Source organism: Necator americanus, chromosome X (assembly GCF_031761385.1).
Source record: "Necator americanus strain Aroian chromosome X, whole genome shotgun sequence".
Classification (NCBI taxonomy): Eukaryota; Metazoa; Nematoda; class Chromadorea; order Rhabditida; family Ancylostomatidae; genus Necator; species Necator americanus.
The window spans coordinates 19,110,289-19,132,071 of record NC_087376.1 but is presented as its reverse complement, the minus strand read 5'-3'; the positions used below and the strand labels follow the sequence as shown (position 1 = coordinate 19,132,071).

The 21,783-nt window shown below is 42.4% G+C and overlaps 1 protein-coding gene across 2 annotated transcripts in view; it reads left to right on the top strand.

Annotated features, from left to right (window-relative positions):
• The window catches only part of RB195_024148 (uncharacterized protein), a gene marked incomplete at both ends in the record, with an annotated part of 87,559 nt that overhangs the window by 49,323 nt on the left and 16,453 nt on the right, over positions 1–21,783 (top strand). For both annotated transcript variants that reach the window (XM_064211823.1, XM_064211822.1), the window contains 3 exons: positions 4,727–4,856; positions 13,931–14,057; positions 17,475–17,581. In XM_064211823.1, coding sequence (XP_064067703.1) covers positions 4,727–4,856; positions 13,931–14,057; positions 17,475–17,581 — 364 coding nt within the window. The remainder of the gene's footprint in view (positions 1–4,726; positions 4,857–13,930; positions 14,058–17,474; positions 17,582–21,783) is intronic.

The window sequence follows — 21,783 nt, the reverse complement described above, 5'->3', positions numbered from 1 at the left end:
CAGCTATTAGATCGGTAAGCCAACTCAATTTTGGTTGACCGTGGCTGATTGTCAACTGATCGAGGGATCGGTTGACGATTGATCGGCTCCTTTGCCGCGCAGCAAAGGGGTCGGCTAACATTCACTATGGTTGCTATGAAATTTCTCTAGCACGGTTCGATTCAAATGAAGATTTGTATCACCTAGCCACTGTAGTGCAGGATCCTCGTATTCTGTAGGATTTCATTTATATTGATTTTGATCAAAGGTGCAATGGTTGTTTTGTAATCCGACACCATCACTGAAATAATCGAGTTGTTTTAACTGATTTCCTTGAGCTGTGGCCAAGATTGGTATCGATCTTTATTAAACAGCGGCTAACGTTTCGGCGATCTCGCCTTCGTCAGAGCCTGGAAAACTCAAAGCCATTAGTGACCTATCCCCTCAAGCGCCTCATCACCCTACAGAAAGCACCCAAACGGTAAGCAAACTCAAACAGCAACACATAGGCTAGTACTTACCTCATTAGCTAGACTTGTTAACTCAGCAGACCACCACGTACCACAACTACGAGTCACAAGGGTTTTTATATAGGGACCTCACGGCCCGCCCCGTAGATCAGAACCCACATAAGTCTTGATACGGGGATAACTCGTTTGTGGTAGCAATGCAGTCATCTTTCCCGTTCATTTTTGGACTTTTGGCAGCTATTCAAAATGCCTCTAGTATTACGTGCTGTGATCTCGGACTCGAACGATAGTGTAGTAATCCCTACCTCTACTTCGGAGTTTGGATGACATATTCTACGGTGTGCTCCAAGTGGGGTGAAGGTTTTTGATTTTGCGAGTCCATCTAGATGCTCCTTGACCCTAATACACAATGGGCGTCCCGTTTCCCCTATATAATCGTCACCGCACAACCTGCACGTGATACGATACACCGCTCCCGATATCACGCAATCACCCTCTCTGCCATACGGGCAGACCACGCAGCTGGGAGTTGTGCAGAGTCGATCATACACACGGTTACGTACCAGCTTCGCCTTGAGGTTTGCTGGAGGTATTTCCACAACCCTCACGTCATTCCTTAGACCCGCTTTTCGTAGACAGCCCCGTACTGCTCTGCTCATATCATCAGATATATAAGGTAAACAGAAAGGGATCTTCTCTGGGCCATCCACTACGTTGGGTCTTCGAGAGGGATACCGTGCTTGTCGGGTAGCACCATCTCCAGCTGGGTACCCATTGGACATTGCTACTTTATGGGCCATATTTATAGACCATGCTTTTTCCTGGCTACTCGATGAGACTCTTGCCGCCGTTCTGTACATGTTACCTATAACAGATTTAACAAAAACAAACAATTTAACAAATGTGGCCCATAAAGTAGCAATGTCCAATGGGTACCCAGCTGGAGATGGTGCTTCCCGACAAGCACGGTATCCCTCTCGAAGACCCAACGTAGTGGATGGCTCAGAGAAGATCCCTTTCTGTTTACCTTATATATCTGATGATATGAGCAGAGCAGTACGGGGCTGTCTACAAAAGCGGGTCTAAGGAATGACGTGAGGGTTGTGGAAATACCTCCAGCAAACCTCAAGGCGAAGCTGGTACGTAACCGTGTGTATGATCGACTCTGCACAACTCCCAGCTACGTGGTCTGCCCGTATGGCAGAGAGGGTGATTGCGTGATATCGGGAGCGGTGTATCGTATCACGTGCAGGTTGTGCGGTGACGATTATATAGGGGAAACGGGACGCCCATTGTGTATTAGGGTCAAGGAGCATCTAGATGGACTCGCAAAATCAAAAACCTTCACCCCACTTGGAGCACACCGTAGAATATGTCATCCAAACTCCGAAGTAGAGGTAGGGATTACTACACTATCGTTCGAGTCCGAGATCACAGCACGTAATACTAGAGGCATTTTGGATAGCTGCCAAAAGTCCAAAAATGAACGGGAAAGATGACTGCATTGCTACCACAAACGAGTTATCCCCGTATCAAGACTTATGTGGGTTCTGATCTACGGGGCGGGCCGTGAGGTCCCTATATAAAAACCCTTGTGACTCGTAGTTGTGGTACGTGGTGGTCTGCTGAGTTAACAAGTCTAGCTAATGAGGTAAGTACTAGTCTATGTGTTGCTGTTTGAGTTTGCTTACCGTTTGGGTGCTTTCTGTAGGGTGATGAGGCGCTTGAGGGGATAGGTCACTAATGGCTTTGAGTTTTCCAGGCTCTGACGAAGGCGAGATCGCCGAAACGTTAGCCGCTGTTTAATAAAGATCGATACCAATCTTGGCCACAGCTCAAGGAAATCAGTTAAAACTACGTTTCAACATGCCGAGATTCAAAGACAGTCGAACATGGGCAATAATCGAGTTGTTGATTTTGACAGTATAAGATAGAAAAAAAAATCAGGGACTGCAATTGATCTACGTGCTCTTCTAACGAGATGTCCAAATTTGTGGATGCCCAGACAACCGTCTTAGATGCTCTTCTGGCAAAAAAGACGCAGAGAACTAAACAGTTATAAGGAAATTAGTAAATAAGAATGGCGCAAGTTGTCGAAATCACTGTATAAGTTAAAGAACAATGTAGTTAAAAGTACATGTCATTTTGTGTGATGTCCCAATAAGAGAGCGGGAGCGAGCTTTGTCTTGGTATTAACTTCAGAAAGTCTAGAAATTATATCAAATGAACTCTTTTTCTTCCTCTAAGTTCCAAGAGGTCAGAGAAGATCCCTATGTCCGGAAAAAAATTATGCTACAAAAATGCTTGAAACTTACAGGATAACGGTAATCCTCATTCCCATCACTTTTGAAAGCTGAAATGTTCCGTTTTCAAAGAAAATCTTCATATACGTAACTTATTAGATGCATCCTTATCTCATATTTCACGTGAGGATTTCTCTTGATTCTGGTACGATTACAAGTTAACCCAAGTAGCAACAAAGGCAAATTCCTTTAGGATACACACTATCGCTAATTGCTCTGCCAAGGCATGATCGAAAATCCGCTTGACCCTCCTTAAACGCACCTAACAGGGTGCTTTCCGCATTTATGATTGATGAGATGGTATCAGTAATTTGATCACAAGTATAGCATCATCATGCTTGGGGGGTGGGTGTGACGAGTCATGCGGCGTCGGATTGGTGCGAAGGCCCCAGATAGGTATAAAAGGGGGGGGGGGGGGTGTGACGAGTCCCGCATCATCGAAATGGTGGGCAATAAGTTCGTGTGCATGTCGAAAAAGATTAATGGGACGTTGCAGCCGTTTCACAGCCGTGGCCACTAGGCGCGTTGCTTTTCACCTTTATGACTCCTTCGCCTGTCTAATTGCACGTTTGCCGCAAGTTGGTAACATGCCTTCCTCAGAAAGTTGAAACACGCGTGCAAACGGCTGCTTAAATAGTAGCGAAGAGTTTACATGATCTGACGTAGAATGTTATCTTTATCAGTAGGATGATGTCTTTCACGTCATTCTATGCCGAAACATCATTCTTTGATAACTGTTGGGGAGAAACAAGAGGAAAATCATATTGTGAGTAATGCTTTCAAATTTTGTCCATTATATATTGGTAAGGAGTGTTTGAAGCTGAAGTTTGAATGTTCTCCAAATGTGGAACTGACGCGCTGAGAAAGATGGCAATGGAATCTTTCGCCTTTAATTATGATAAAGAAGGTGAAGAGAGGTACACAAGTCTAATGTCACAGAAAACGGCCCTATTATTAATTTTAGTCGATGAATGAAGGCGAGCGAAGCAAACACACCAGAAAGTCTGAAGTCCGGATTTAGCCGGACGTTTTTCATTCATCGTTACTACTCATCCTATACTCTGTTATTGTTACTATTATTTCACTCTATTTTCTCAGATAACAATACTAGTTAAGAACATGACATGAAATTGAGAAAAGAAGGAAATATCTTCCCAGCTAACTTATGAAATTTGTTGTGAGACCATCTTTTTGTTGCTCTTAAAAAGGGATCACTAAAGACCTTTTACGCTATGAAATCGAAACCGGTGCCAGACAAAAGTTGTAACCTTAGGTTTTTAGATAAGCAAAATCCGGTGGTGGTGAGTTGGCACCTTCTGGATAAGAAAGCCTGTTCTTAATTGTTTTGCAGATGAGGCTGTCTTGTTAATGATGCTACAATAGTAGTAAGATAAGAAAAATGGAAATCTGTACATATCGTCGCAAATACGCCTTTCGTTGCTGTGACCGTAAATACCTTGGTTTCTGGTATACGCTAAGTGATGCGCCCCAACTAGAAGATTTGTGCTGCGAGAGGTCTTTGCAATAAATATCTCATGAATGAGAAACAAGTTTCTTAGCGTCGTTCATCATCTTTCTCACTACGCGCCGTACGTTTCATGATTTTGCTAAACTAACCAATTTAACTAAAGCTGGTAAATAAAACACCACCGACAATAGAGAGATATTCTTTACATTTCTAGGATAAAATCTTCCGGCAACAAAACCTAAAAATAATTTAAAAAAAACAAAAATCTTGCAGTTAAGGGTTTCTTGTCGCTTTATTTGCACAGCATTTCTTTGCAGACATTGCTCATGCTTCTCTTTTTGAAGGATCGACGTACAAGAGTACAGGTTTTTATGTAGTTCCAAAGCAAGCAAAATATTAACACACTACGACACATTGTTTATGAACATCTTTTCAGATTATTGTTGTTCTTTTTTTCTGTTTTTACATATAACTTCTCCTTATCAGTTAAGAACTTTTTTTATTAGGTACGGCGCAGACGGTCGTATTCGAGAAGAAGCTGTGAAAGTCCGTGCCCAGGTTGCAGCGAATCGTCCTCCAAGCAGCGATATTCGTAGAGAAGCGGAGCGCCGTCAACGACCTGTCAGTCATCATCAGGTAAGTCTTGACAGTTGGCGCCACCGAAAGTGTGAAGTCCGGCTTCAGCCGGACTTCACACTTTCTGTGGCACTTTACTCGCCTTCACTAATAAATGAAAATTAGTAGTGGCGGCACTTTCTGTAAAATTAGAATTATGTTTTTCTAACAACGCTTTCTTCTTTTTTTCCAATATTTAGGCGAAACATTTCACAATCTTCTTTCTAAACGCAGTTCTACACGCAGTTTTGAAGAACATTCAAACTTCAACTTCAAGCACTCCTTCGATATCAGTGTAATGTAGACACGAATCGAAAGCATTACCCTAACTGTGGCTTTTCTTCCTGTTTCCCGCCAGCAGTGATCACAGAATGATGTTCTAACATAAAACGTCGCGAGCAGCATCATCGTACGATAAAGATAACCTTCCACGTGTAATGTTAACTGTTCGCTACTGTTTAATCAGCCGTTTGCATTTCTGTTTCCACTTTCTGAGGAATGAAATAAAGTGGAAACAGGAATGCAAATGGCTGCTTAAACAGTAGCGAACAATAACTTCGTGTGCATGCCGTAAAAGGTAAATGGGACGTTGCCTCCGTTTCATTACCCGTGGCACACTGCCCGCGTTTCTATTTCACGAACTCACGCTACACTACTGCAGTACGGCACATCAATTCGATGCCGTAGAACCCGTCGCACTCCATTTTATAGCTATCTCATGCAGGCGCACCAATTTGACGCTGTGGGTCCTATCGTACTCCCTTTTTGAAATTTCGTGACTGACGCACACAGACAGATACACGTTACAGAATAAGTCCGTTATAATATACCAGCCTGAATGTCCGGCTAAAGCCGGTCTTCAGACTTTCTGTGGTGTTTTCTTCACTCGCCTTCACGGATCAATGAAAATTAATAGTAGTAATATTCTCTGTGAAGTTAGATTTCTGTTTTCTATCAACACTTTCTTCGTCTTTGTTATTATAAAGAAAATGGCGAAAGATTCCATAGCTTTCTTTCTAAACACGTCAGTTCTACATTTGGAGAACACTCAAAATCTAGTTTCAAACACTCCTTCGATACCACAACCATATCGATCCAATTTAAAAGCATTACTCGAAGTATGGACTTTCCTCTGTTTTCCTCCAGAAGTTATCACAGAATGATGCTCTAACATAAAAAGTCGTGAGCGGCATCATCGTACGGTAAAGATAACTTTCCACGTGTAATGTAAACTGTTCGCTACTGTTTAATCAGCCGTTTGCATTCCTGTTTTCACTTTCTGAAGAAGGCACGCTACCAACTTGTGGTAAACGTGCAATTAGACGGGCGAAGGAGTCATAAAGGTGAAAAGCAACGCGCCTAGTGGCCACGGCTGTGAAACGGCTGCAACGTCCCATTAATCTTTTTCGACATGCACACGAATTCATTGCGCACCATTTCGATGATGCGGGACCTGCCGCAACCCATTCTGTAGCTATCTGGCACCGGCGCACGAACCTGTGCCGCTGGACCCGTCGCACCCCATTTTACCGCTCTACGATGCCGGCGAACCCATCCGACGCCGGTGGATCCGTCGTACCTTTTCGAATTTTGTGACTGACACACACACGCACGCACGCACATACACACACGTATACACGTATACGCATGTACACATATACACATATACACACACGCGTACGGACAAAGCGCGTTATTACATAGCATGATTGATCAAGTAACGCGAGGAAGTTCTGAGATGCACAAAATAACACAATGCTAACTGCTGCATAAATAGTAATATAATATATATGATTAGCATTCGTAACATAACCGTGCTTCGGATTGAAAATCAAGATCAGATCGAATACACGTACACACGTGACAGAACAAGCCTCATTATATATCATGATAATAATGCGACGGGTCCACCGGCGTCGGATTGGTGCGCCGGCGCGAGATATCCCTAAAATGGGGTGCGACGGGTCCACCGGCGTCGGATTGGTGCGCCAGCACCAGATACCCATAAAATAAGGTGTGACGAGTCTACCTGCGTCGGATTGGTGTACCGGCGCCAGATATCCATAAAACGGGGTGCGACGGGTCTCACGGCGTCAAATTTATGTGTCGTGATGTAGAAGTATCGCGCAGTACCTTCGTGTGCATCTTGCAAAAAGTAAATGGGACGTTACAAACGTTCATGGTTGTATCCACCTTCCGGATTGCTTTTCACCTCTACGACTCCTCCCCTCTTCAGAAAGTGGAAACACGAATGCTAATCATATTATATATTATATTACTATTCATGCAGCAGTTAGCAGTCTGAACGTCCGGCTTTTGCCGGACGTTCAGACTGCTAACTGCTGCTTAAACAGTAGCCAACTGTTTACGTGATCTGATGTGCAACGCTATCTTTATCAGTACGATGATGTGCATTATATGTGAAACATCATTCTGTGATAACGGTTGAGGGAAACAAGAGGGAAGCCTATACTTTGAGTAATGATTCCAAATCGTGTCTATATTACATTGGTATCGAAGAAGCGGAGAGCACAACAGAAAGTCTGAAGTCCGGCTTTAGCCGGACGTTCAGACTGGTAATATAATATATAATATGATATAATATAATCATGATATATAATAACGGGTTCGGCGCATCAACCCGACGCCAGATAGCTATAAAATGGGGCGTGACGGTTCCACTGGCGTCGGATTGGTGCGCTGGCGTGGTAAAGCAGTTAAAGAATTAGACACGGGTCTACTTGCGCCGGATTGATGCGCAATAACTTCGCGTGCATGTTGCAGAAGGTTCTGCGCGCGTTGCTTTTTACCTTTATGATTCCTCCGTGCGACTTTTCCTTACACGTTTTCCTCAGGTTGGTATTATGCCTACCTCGGAAAGTGGAAACACGAATTAAACCGGCTGCTCAAATAGTAGCCAACAGTTTACATGATCTGACGAGGAACGTTATCTTTATCAGTACGTTGATGTCGTTCACGTCATTTTATGTTAAGCATCATTTTTTGATAGCTGTTGGTAAAAACAAGAAGAAAACCCCTACTTCGAGTAATGCTTTAAAATTGTGTCCATATTGTATTGGAATCGAAGGAGTGTTTCAAGCTAAACAACGCAGAATTCTGATTTTACAGAAAATGTCACTACCATTAATTTTTGATTAATTTTGATTAATTGATCAGTGAAGCGAGCGAAGAGGACCAAGCAAAAAAGTCTGCATGTCTGGTTAAAGCCGGACTTCAGACTGGTATTATATGTTATAGTATTTTACTTGTATTTAATTCACAGAATCGCCACTGTTTTCGATTTCACCATGTTTTATGGAAAGTAGATTTCTCTAAATGCTATATAATAACGGGCTTAGCCTATCACGTGTGTGCGTGGTGTGTGTAACGAAATTAAAGAAAAGGGTGCGACGGGTCTAACAGCGTTGTAGAGCGATTAAAATGGGGTGAGACGAGTCCCACGGTGTCGAAATGGTGCGCCGGCGCTAGATAGCTGTGAAATGGTGTGCAATGGGTCCAACGCCAGGTTGTTAACATGCGACAGGTCCGACGGCTGGTTGGTAACATGCCTTCCTCAGAAAGTGAAAACACGAATGAAACGGCCTTAAAAATTTTTTTACTAGTTTGGTATCGAAGGGATATTTGAAACTGAAGTACGAATGTTCTTCAAATGTAGAATTGAGGCGAGTGGAAAGAAAACTATGGAATTTTCAAATTTTCCACCTAAATTTAGGAGAGAAAAGGAGAAAAAAAGGCGTTGTTAGAAAAACAGAATTCTGATTTTACAGAAAACGTCACTACTATCAATTCTTGACTAATTTTGATTAATTGATCAGTGAGGGCAAGTGAAGAGAACACCACATAAAAGTGTAGTAGTCTTACGGGCTTAGTCTGTCACGTATATATATATATATATATATATATATATATATATATTATATATATATATATATATATATATATATATATATATATATATATATGTATGTGTGTGAAATAAGAGGGAGACGTCGTAACCCGGTGGCCACTGTGCGCATTGCTTTTCACCTCTGTGACTCCTCCGCGTTTCCATTTCCTTGTATGTTTGCCTCAGGTTGGTTAAATGCGTTCCTCGGAAGGTGGAAACCCGAATGACACCGACTGTTTAAATAGTAGCCAACAGTTTACATGATCTGACGTGGGACGTTATCTTTCTCAGGAATATGATTTCCTCCGCGTAATTTTATGTTAAGACATTATTCTGACATGATAACTGTTAGGGAAAACAAGAGGAATCAGTAACGCTTTCCAGTTGTTACTTTATATTGGTATATATATTGAAGGAATGTTTGAAGCTGACTTTTGAATGTTCTCCAAATGTAGGACTGATACGTTCAGAAAGAAAATTGTGAAATCTTTCGCCTAATTTATAAAAAAGAAAGCGTTGTTAGAGAAACACAATTCTAATTTTGCTGAAAATTCCACTACTATTAATTTTCATTGATCAGTGATGGGGAGCGAAGGGAACACCACAGAAAGCCTGAAGTACGGCTTTTGCCGGACGTTCAGACTGGTATATATATAACGAAATTTCAGAAAACAGTGTACAATGGCGTTAGATGGGTGGGCTGGCGCCGCAAAGCGGTAAAATGAGGTGGGACGAGTCTCACGACGTCGAATTGGCACAGCTGCGCCGGAAAGCGATGTAAGGGGTAGGATAGGTTCCAGGAGCCTGCTTGTTTTGCCGCGGTGGAGTGGTCCGATGCAGTGACTCCAGTTATGTTCGCAGAGATGTAAACCAAACGTTGTAAACCGTTTTATACCCGTGAAAGTTGTGTATTGCGTTCCACCCCAATTTACTCCGCTGCATGTCTATTCCAGTGACCGTTTGCCTCATCGGCTTGCTAACATCTTTCCTTCAGAAATTGGAAACACGCCTGCTAACGGCTGCTTAAATAGTAGTTAACAGTTTACGTGATCTGACATAGTAACTTATTGGTAGTCGAATTTAAGCAACAGCCAAGATTGTTAACAAAATTTATTACGGCTAACGTTTCGGCGTTGTCGCCTTCGTCAGAGCCTGGAAAGTAAGAACATTTGCAATATATCCTCTCAAATGCCTCATCCAGAACAAGTCATCATCCCCTAGGATATTACACCCGGAAACAAAAACGAAAAAAGCCCAAATCGTTGTGCCTACCTTAGTAGCCGCGTTGCCGTGATGTTAGCGGATATCCGCGTGGTGCTATCGCTCCGCTAAATACTAATTAGGATGCGACCCGCATATGACCCCGTAGATCAAACCCGCAAAGGTCTTGATACAGAGCGAGCTCGTTGGTCACGGCTAAGCACTCTTCCTTTCTATTCATTTTTGGACCTTTTGCATTTATCCAAAACGCTTCTAAAGTTCTGCGAGCTATAATTTCGGGTTCGTACGATAGAATTGTGACAGCTACGCAGAAAGGAACTTTTCATGACATTGTCTGCGGTGAACTCCGAGGGGAGTTGCTGCATTCGATTGTTTCATCCCCCTTAGATGTTCTTTAATGCGAATACAAAGGGGGCGCCCTGTTTCGCCAATGTATTGGTCCCCACATGTTTTGCACGAAATTAGATAGACTACACCAGAGACCATGCAGTCCCCTTCCTTCCCGAATGGGCATATTACACAGTCTGGAGTGAGACAGAAGCGGTCGTACATTCTGTTTCGAACTAGTTGTTTTTTGAGATTTGTTGGAGGTATTTCCACAACTCTCACTTGGTCCTCGAGACCGCATTTCACCAGACTAGCCCGTATAGCTTTACTCAGGTCGTCGGTTATGAAGGGCAGGCAGAAATTGATCTTATTCGACTCAACCCGTGTGGCATATTCTTGCTGCGCACCAAGATCTGGCCTACGTGCTACATTACCAATGTAACCGTTAGAATTCGCGATGCGTTGCGCTAGGTTGATCGCATTGATCCGCTCCTGGACATCTGATGTCACCCTTACGGCTGTCCTAAACATGTTTTTAACCACAGATTTCTTAGTTTTCCAAGGGTGAGCGGAAAGACAATGAACTAAAATGTTTTTGCTGCTAAGTTTTCGGAACCATCGTGTCTTCCATTCACCATTGGACCACTGTATTTCTACATTGAGGAAGGACAGCCAATTTTCTTTGGGTTTCTCCTTTGTGAACCGTATGTAAGGGGACTGTTGGTTTAGAAGCTCGAAACAAGTGTCCATCTCGTCTTGAGTGGGGCATATAATACATTTATTAGCAATACCTGCTAATAAAAACACACAAACTCTCTTCCTTTGCTTTCTTTTCAGAAGACCCGGATGTATTCAAAGTACGTCCTATCATAGGCAACGTAGGTGGCCCCACGGACAGAATATCTTGGCTTTTGAACGCTATACTTGCACCATTGCTCAAGTATGTTCCCGCGCATCTATCCAACACCAACATGTTCCTTGAGCAGCTTAAAAGAGCGCGTTCAGAAAAAGAATGTGTCATCGAATCTTTCGATGTCACATCGCTTTATACAAATGTTTCCAACGGCGCTGCAATGCAAGCTGTGTTCGAGCTACTCATAGAACATCGGGACACCTTAGACTTGCACGGGTTTTCCATAAGGCAAATTATGACGCTCCTGGATGAATGCTTAAAGTGCTCCATTTTTCGTTGGGCCGGCAACTACTATAGACAGGTCAGGGGATTGGCCATGGGACAAAGAATAGCTCCCACACTAGCCATTGCATTCATGTCCAAAATAGAACAACCCATTCTGGAACGGAAACCTTTCCTGTATTGCCGTTATATTGATGACTGTTGCATTATATGCCCCACTCAAGACGAGATGGACACTTGTTTCGAGCTTCTAAACCAACAGTCCCCTTACATACGGTTCACAAAGGAGAAACCCAAAGAAAATTGGCTGTCCTTCCTCAATGTAGAAATACAGTGGTCCAATGGTGAATGGAAGACACGATGGTTCCGAAAACTTAGCAGCAAAAACATTTTAGTTCATTGTCTTTCCGCTCACCCTTGGAAAACTAAGAAATCTGTGGTTAAAAACATGTTTAGGACAGCCGTAAGGGTGACATCAGATGTCCAGGAGCGGATCAATGCGATCAACCTAGCGCAACGCATCGCGAATTCTAACGGTTACATTGGTAATGTAGCACGTAGGCCAGATCTTGGTGCGCAGCAAGAATATGCCACACGGGTTGAGTCGAATAAGATCAATTTCTGCCTGCCCTTCATAACCGACGACCTGAGTAAAGCTATACGGGCTAGTCTGGTGAAATGCGGTCTCGAGGACCAAGTGAGAGTTGTGGAAATACCTCCAACAAATCTCAAAAAACAACTAGTTCGAAACAGAATGTACGACCGCTTCTGTCTCACTCCAGACTGTGTAATATGCCCATTCGGGAAGGAAGGGGACTGCATGGTCTCTGGTGTAGTCTATCTAATTTCGTGCAAAACATGTGGGGACCAATACATTGGCGAAACAGGGCGCCCCCTTTGTATTCGCATTAAAGAACATCTAAGGGGGATGAAACAATCGAATGCAGCAACTCCCCTCGGAGTTCACCGCAGACAATGTCATGAAAAGTTCCTTTCTGCGTAGCTGTCACAATTCTATCGTACGAACCCGAAATTATAGCTCGCAGAACTTTAGAAGCGTTTTGGATAAATGCAAAAGGTCCAAAAATGAATAGAAAGGAAGAGTGCTTAGCCGTGACCAACGAGCTCGCTCTGTATCAAGACCTTTGCGGGTTTGATCTACGGGGTCATATGCGGGTCGCATCCTAATTAGTATTTAGCGGAGCGATAGCACCACGCGGATATCCGCTAACATCACGGCAACGCGGCTACTAAGGTAGGCACAACGATTTGGGCTTTTTTCGTTTTTGTTTCCGGGTGTAATATCCTAGGGGATGATGACTTGTTCTGGATGAGGCATTTGAGAGGATATATTGCAAATGTTCTTACTTTCCAGGCTCTGACGAAGGCGACAACGCCGAAACGTTAGCCGTAATAAATTTTGTTAACAATCTTGGCTGTTGCTTAAATTCGACTATCAACAAGTTGCAATCTCTATGCCAAGATTCAAGGAAAGTCGAACTTTTGCACTTCTGGAAGATAGTAACTTATCTTTATTAGTATCATGAGGACGATCATGTCATTTCATGTTAGCACATCATTTCTAGTTGCAGAAAAAAGGTGGGGGAAACGTATACTTCGAGTAATGTTTTTAAATTTTGGCAGTTTCCAAGGAATACGGGTGTAAAATCAAATGTAAATACTCTCCAAGCGTAGTATTGACGTACTAGACTTGGAAAGTATTTGCGCTCCAAGCGTAGCACTGACGACTCTGAAAAGTGAACTATGAAATGATCATTTCAATTCATCATCATTACTTGATTGCTTCAATTTCTTAAAAAAAGGACCAAAAAGGCTTTGTTAGGAAAAATACAAATTTATTTTTTTAACAGAAAAAGCCTTTTTCTATTTCTCAGTGAAAGCAGGCACCGCAAGAAGTCTGATGTTGCTTCGTTGATGGTGGCGGTCGCCTGACGTGCCGTGTGGGATTGTTTCCACTCGTAGAAAAAATTACCCAAAATGCCATGGATCTATTTGCGTTGGAACTGTGGCTCATCAGGGTCACCTCCCTCTTATATACCTTTGGCTAAGATGCTTCTAGAAAGACCTATGCTTCACCCTTAGCTTTAGAGAAAGCTACCTGTCCTTGCTTTCAAACATCAATTTTTTCAAAGTGTATAGAAAAATATAGCATGTAAATAATGAATATATAACACAAAGAATATATAAAAGAAAATAATTAAATATAAGGAAAAAATATATTGTCCACCCGTTAATAGATTATCGATACATCTATTAATGCCGTCAATACTTCGACAAACCCGTCAGTAAATCCGTCATAACATACAGTATATAAAGTATCAGTATAACACTAGATTGGTTGTATGCTCTGCTTTCTTAAAATGAGATGGTTTAGAGAGAAAACAAAGGCTGATTTCTGACCTAAGTATCTAAGTATTTTTCCGTCCAAGATTCTCATTCAGTGCTTTTGAACTTTTGAAGAAAGTTTTATGGGATACTTTTCAGCGATCACCACTTCCGTCGCATCCGGCTGCTCCCCATCTTGCTGATCTTGCCAACTACGACAGGCGGCGACAATCAGAGCGGGAAGAACGTAGAGAGAGGGACAGAAGTGTAACCAAAGAACGCTTGGGTGAGTTAGTGACTTGCGTCTAACGCCCGTTCTTAGATTTTTTTCCCTTGCTGTTTCAAATAATTAATAACTGTGGTCAGGGTTAAGCCTCCCCCTCCTCCTCCTATATAATGAATAGAGGATAAATCAAATGCAGATTAATAAATATAAACAAGTAAATAAATAAATGTAAAGATAAATAAATTTGCAGCATTTACGTGCGATTTAGATGCGATTTAAGCGAAGAACACTTACCTTTGTTGAGAACAAGTGCTTATTGCGGATTTTGGTGCGTTGAAATAAGCATTTAAAACTTACAGAGAAAGTAGAACAATGGTATCGAAAAGATCTAGAAAAGCAACCTAGGGTGTTTTTTTTGTAGAGGAATGTTTGCGCTGTAAAATGGTTAAAGACAGTATACCATGACTGACGTGGTATGGGTTTCTCAGGGAAAGCTTTTATACGCCGTCTTAGATTGCGGAGAACCATGCGGTGCCTCTCATCTCTCGATGATCATCGTAGGAAATGGCGTGAGAATCACTTTAGTTTCCATGAGGTGCGTTTGAACGCGCCTCCATATACATATTCCGTTCCCCTCAGTGTTCTATTCATTAGTTTAAGTTGATTAAGCTGGTGAGAAGGTCTTGTTAGCGCTCGAAGGCTCCTTCGTTGGTGTAGCGCGTGCACAAGAGTGGCGGTTTACAGTGCAAAAACTCTATACCTAAAAAATCTATAACAAATCTATACCACGTCATATTTGTGGTATACTAATATTGTTCTTAACTAAGTTCCAAAAAACTAGAAAATGTACAAACGAAAAGTCTTGCACAAATATAGAAAAGTCTGTCTATACAACCTTGCAAACTTGTACCGCATGAAAGTCCCGTGATCGTCGTTGTTCAGCAACTCGTGTCGTCGAAATTTCTTTTTTTTTTTGAGTAGTTTCATGAAAAGTCATCATTGTTGAGTGAAAAACATGCTCATTTAACTCTTTTACGCTGAATGCAGAAGTTTAACATGTATCAGGGATTGATCCCTGATCGTTTTAATGAAAGATTCAGTGCACCGTGCTGTCCCACCCCAGTAACACCACAATCAATTGTCATTGTGTCTCTCACCAATGTGCGCACTAGCTAATCTAGTAGATGGGCGGATCTTCAATATATTGATTTGGCCGTGATGTAATAGTGCCGAAAAAGTGGAAGAACGGTCCTTGGGAACTCACAGCTGATTACGTGCTGCCGAATTTGTGCCTACAGAATAGGTTATCGGTAAACCAGAGCAGGTATATGTTATACCCGTTGTGATCGTTGAGCTCCGTTTATCTCACTGAAATCGTGGTTCCAATACGATTACTAGCAAAATTTGCCTCTGAGAAGGGTAAAAGGGCACAAAGCTAACAATATGACAAACTTTGGTAATATCAGTTATTTAAATAAGGAAACAATGAGTGAAATGTTATCCGTTTACCTCACAAAAAATGCGAATCATCATATTAAGTGAGAGTTTCGTGAGGACTTCATATAAAGTGAGGGTTTGCTCAACAAGCCATTACTCTCAAACGCAGCCGTACAGTCATTATAACTATGACTATCCCCCTGACTATCCCGAAGATGTGCTTGCGGAGATGTAGTGCTCCTACAAGCCATTTTTTGCAATTTATGAGACCCTCAATAGGAAGAAGATCAATCGAGCGAGAATGGACCGTAACTTAGTAATTCATTAATTTCAATTTAATAAAATGCAAAGTTAAGACAAAAACATGTTTGAGAAAGAAGTTAGGCGAGGAGCAGAAAACATTTCAAACTTCAACCATTGTGCTACACTTGAAGATCTACAAATACTTCATTGTTGCTGTTCTTTATCATTATAAATTTGAAGGGTGACTGTAATAATTCACTACCGCAGGTTTCACGCTTCTTTGCGGATACTACGTAACCGAACTGAATTGGTAAGATGGGTGGGCATGAGCTAGGAGCAACGCAATGCTCTACTGATGCTATTAACGGCTGCGCAGCGCAATTAATGATCACTGTTGCCAGCCCTTCCACTAAGGATAAGTTGGCACAGAAGGTGTAAGTTTCTAACGATACGCACTCCTGGAGAGAAGTTTAAAGGCATCACCCCACGAATCTGAGGTGGTGCAGATTTCAGGTGGAGTATTCGTATACAGGATGGGAGACTACGGAGAGGAGGGTGATTCCGTCCATTTCTTCCTAATTGCCGTAAAAAACGGCCCGGAAGATACGGCTTCATTCGTTTTGGCGCACCATTTTGTACAAGAGGTTCGATTGGAGCGCGCCAGTCTTGTGCGGCGCTGCATCTTCCGGGCCGCTTTTTACGGCAATTAGCAAGAAATGGACGGAATCACCTCCCTCTCCGCAGTCTCCCATCCCGTATACGAATACTCCACCTGAAATCGGCACCACCTCAGATTCGTGGGGTGATGCCTTTAAGCTATAAAGGAAGTGATGTTTGCTTTTCATGGTTTTTTCTCTTGATACTCGATACGAAGTCACCTCTGGTTACTTCATTTCTCTTATATGAAATAATTTTACCATAATTTTAATGCTTATATTTGTTTGCTGCGGTAGTAGATTAATTTTTTGAAAGAATCATAATTGTTGGGTAATTACATGCATTTTAAAAGATTTATTTTCAATTCGGAAGCGGGTGCAGCGAAGTCGGTAAGAGGTTCCGCTGTGACCGCACAATCGATAGTTGAAACCGCCATAGTGCCAACCAAGCCTTTCAGCCTTCCGGCGTCAACAAATTGGTACCAGACTTATCAGAGGATAAAAACTTGAGAGATAAGGAGACTTGGCTGACTTGACACATCGGCTGAAGCCCGCAAGTCATTACATAGCATAGGCACGTGTTCTTAAAACCCAAACGATCCTGAATTGAAGTGAACGTGGTGACGCATCCCAAGCGGATTGGTTAACAGACATTCCATCCTCTATGCTTTATCCTTTATTTACCGTCTCATTACCTCCACTTTTTTCATCATGTCATTTATAATGTATCACATTTATTCAATTATGCGACGGTTTTTCCTCATATTGACAGGTAACTGTAAATACCGGATACGATTTTGCATAGCTTAAACCAGCAAAGCAAACCCGACGTTTTCAGGTATACATAGTTTGGAGCAGTAAGAAAATGCTAAGTTGTCCATCATCAGGATTTGCTCAAGGAGCACACTAGTTCCATTATCAGAAGTATCAAGAATAAGATTCTTTTACCATATTGTGGTTTGTATACAAGTTCAAGTTCAAATTCATGCTTCCTCAATCATTTTATTCAAATATTACAATTTTGTTCCAAAGACAACTATCGAATATGACCCTTACGACTCCCCTCTTGTTCCCACTCCACTTTTTACGATCCCCTGTTGGGAAAATCTCAATGTATTTTTGACTCTGGTTTTGGTTCTAGGTCATCGAGGCGCCTTGCCATCCACTCGTGTTGCAGCCAACATCACTACGACTCCAATCCGCAAGCTAAGTGAACCTGTGCTCCATCAGCAGCAGTCGAGGCCTGAAGTAATGTGGTTTTTGTTTTGTTCTCTGTAGAAGTTGAACGTCCGCTTTCTTCGTCTGTAGAGCTTTGAGCAAAAATAATGAGAAATAGGATGCAATGAACGTTGGAAAAGTCAGTTTCTAGTTATCTTCATTCATCTTGAATTCTAATGTCATTTCACCTTTGGATATCCAATACATAGTGCACAAAAATTGCAGGGGAGAAAATGGATACAATAGAAAAACGTGCTCGTTTTGAAAATAGTACGTGTCGTTGTGTCTTCGTGATATCACGCCTAAAACATTGCTTAAGAGGGATCAAGTGGAATTCTATAGGAAACGTATAGTATTGTACACACAAAATAAAGAGACATAATAAATAGGAGTAGAAGTTGTAAATGCATGAGTATAGAAGTATACAAAACCCTAAAATTGGGCGACATAAAGACGTAATAGCATAGGTCTAATGACTTTGTTTACACAGAGAAATGCACTGCTGTTATGAGATGAAACGCAAGTGGTTTGTTGAACTAGGCGCATCTATCTAATTTTTCGTTCAGCAGGGTTTAAGGGGCTTGCTTTGAAGGTTGCATGAAATTTTTCGATTTTGCTTGTTGCGAAAATTCCTCATTTTTCTGGGGTTTTCTTTTCGAAGAATGACGGATGCTACGTGCGGCGGTCCGGCAAAATATTGCATATTAAACAGATCCGAACAGAAGGTTGACAGCTGTGTTTTTTCAGAACAAAATTGAATTTAAAGTTAACTACTGGAGGAATTGATGCAGTAATAGATTGTCGTTTTTGTTGAAACCAATGGAGAAGTCACGCTCTTGGTGGTTCATTTTCTGATGTTCCTATTATCATAATCAAAACGTAGGTTAGAACTTATGTGGAAACGTGCAGGTAATGAAGTGTACAAATTAATAACATTGATTGAACCATTTGGCGATGAGGACAAACAGTAGCGTTTGAATATAATTGTTTCAGCAATGAAAGGCTCTTTGCAAAGTATTCGAATTTTCGCTGTGGGGTAGTGTCGCACTGTCATTCAAAACCTTGAGTGTAAATATGCCTAAGAGCTTTGTTCTACTCATGATCGGTTTCGCACCTATCCGTCTTGCTTGCAACTTGATATTGGACCTCTTTTGCCGTGTTGTTGTCTGCGAAGCAACGGTAGATTGGCTTACAGAACTATGGTACTCTCGTTACGGACCACTGTGTTGTAAGTCTCACCAACTGCAGACGTTTGGATTCTGGACTTTAAGCAGTTGGGACATCTCCGGTGAAATTGATTGGTCATTCTTTTCTATTTGTAACCTGTTGTTAGTTTAAGCACAAAATGGCTAGAAAGTATGGTTAGCTCTTTTTTTACCACGGAAATACAAATATGACTTGTGTGTCCTACTATTTATCGAGCTGTCGTTACGCATCTTGTCACCCTATGGCGTCAAGCCAGAGAATCTCTAAAAGGGCAAAGTATTACGAAAAATGGCCTGGAACAGTCTAGTCGGCGACTATCTTCTGTGTGAAGCACTTTGTTGCATTTGAGGTAAGAAGTCAGCCCGATCTGAATCCTTAGGCTATTCTGTGTGAAGTTATCAAGGGTAGTGAGCCTAATTCTGATATCATCGCACAGAATTACTACTCATCTCAATAAACCTTGGAGTCGGTCAAGAAAACCTGTCTGCTAGAAGCAAAAATGACTAAGATTAGCTGCGGTCCACGTTACACTCCATCACCGCACATTTGGAAGCATATTTCGATTTCAACTCTTTGCACTCCAGTCTAGTGAACCACATTGAACATCGCTACAAGTGCTATCCTAATCCTAAATCGCATATTTTGTAAAGCAGAAAATATATAGTAGTTATTGTAATACTATTTATTTGTTGTAAACACCACCACGAGCTGATCTTAGTTTATAAAATAGTGGCAAAATAAATTGTTTACTTTTTGAAATTTCTCAAAGTATGTTTTTGGGAGCAGTCACTCATATGCATTCGAGACTTCGCAGAACAAGTATTACAAAGCTTGCTAGTATCGTATCGTTTTCCTTTTTTTGTCTGTTTGAATATACGACACAGTGTCTTTTCTTTCTTTCTTGTAATATGTAAGATAAAAAAGGAAGAAATAAACTGCAGGAACTAACGAACTTCTTTATCTGGCAGTGCCGAAATAAGCTGAACAAGCCTGTCGCCGCTACGGCAACAGTGGATTTAAAGTACATATTTTCATTTTCGCACGTACGGCGACGACGGAGTGCAGAGAGTTAATGAATAAGCATGTTGATTTCCCAACAGCTGATCTTTTCTTCGGAATGCTGGAAAAGCTGATTTTGGTTACTCTGTTCGATCGATCTCACCTGTGCAGTCGGATACGTGACTTACTTACTTGACTTAATCGGCGCGCTGATGTCATCGCCTGACGCGATTACCCGCATCTTCGCCGAGGTGCGCCGTCCTTGAACACAGCTCTGCCCAACCTTCTCGATCTTCTGCGAGAGCTTGCACAGAATCAATTCATTGTTCGCTATTCCATTCTGTATGTGTGTCGCTATTCTGCGAAACCCTACGTCTCTCCTGAACTGCCTATCCACTTCGAGTGTCCTCACGTCCTCTTTCACCACTTCAGTCTAGAACTCCCGTTTTCAGCCAGGTGGCTTCTTTCAGCTCGAACCCGACAAACTCTTCAGAACTCTGTTCATAACTGAACACATAAACCATACCTGTTCATAAACATAACGCAACTGTTCATATCTTCCACATCCGTCATTCCGTTTTTTGTCATCCGCCGGTATACCACATCAACTTCTGCGTAAGGTCATCATTGTGGCATACCATACGCCAAAAGTAGCCAAGTAGCCGCCTGAGCAGCCTTCGTTCAGTGCAGTCAAGCCTCTCCATCACCGTTGATGGTGCTCCCCAAGTCTTAGATCCGTACACCATGATAGGTGAATTGCAAATAGGTAGACTCGCAGCTTGGCTTCGTTGGTGATGGGGGTCGACCACGAGCATTTCGTTAAGGAGTTGAATGCGGAAATGGCCTTAGCGCATTTTTGCTGAACATCTCTCTCATAGCTGCCGTTGTTTTTCAGCGTACAGCCCAGGTAGCAGAACTCATCGACGAGTTCTATCGGTTGTCCGTCCACCCTGATTCCCGTTCGAGGTCTCGAAGAGATCCACATCTGCTTGCATTTATCAGGGCGTAGCCGTAGTCCGTAGGCTGCAGCCAGCTTTGACACAAGGTTGACAACATGTTGAAGTTTCGTACTGCTCTCCACGAATATAACAACATCGTCGGCGTAGTCGAGATCAGTCAAGGGGCACCTTGATGGTGCTAAGACAATGTCGGCAGGACACTGGTCAACTGTTCTTCGCATAATGTCGTCGATGGCGAAATTGAACAGGAAAGGTCCTGCCACTGCCCCTCATCTCACTCCAGTTACCACCACAAACGGTGTTGTACATCCGGCTAGTGGTCGAACTGCAGCAGTTGTTCGTTGATTCATGTCATCAAACAAGCGAACGAGCTTTCCTGGTACTCCATCGGCGCGGAGCGCGTGGAGAAAACGGCCTCGGTGATAATAGTTGAACGCGGCTTCAAACTCCAGAAACGCTAGTTGCATTGGCTTCGAATACCGCTGCCAGATTTCGATCATTCTCCTTACGATGAACACCTGGTCAATCGCAGATCGGCCAGGACGAAAGCCAGCTTGCTCGTTGCGCGTTGTTTCTTCGCGATGTTTAATGAGTCGGTCCGGGATAATCCGCTCCAAAACCGTGTACATGAGACGCAACAAGGAGATTTCTCGATAATTCCCAGGGTCCATGACGGATAACTTCTTGCGGAGGGTAATTATGATAGCGTGTCTCCATGAGTAGGTATCCTTTCATCTATCAATATTGAACGGATGATCTTTGTCATCTCTCGAATCCCGAAAAGAGGAACAGAATTCAGCATTTCTGCGCGTTCGTCGTCTCCATCAGATTTTTCATTTTTAAATTAATTTTCCTAATCCTCTTCCTGGTCCGTATCCCAACATGAATAGACACACGTTGACGGAATTTCGTCCTGCATTCTTTGTCTTTCAAAGCTGAAATGTCGATTTTCGGTTGAAGAGGAACTCCTCGGTTCCTCTTGTGGAACTGTATGTTGAGGCTTAGAAGAACTGGAAGCGCTTAGAGTCGAACGCGACGTCCCAAACAGCTCTAGATTTTCGGATATCT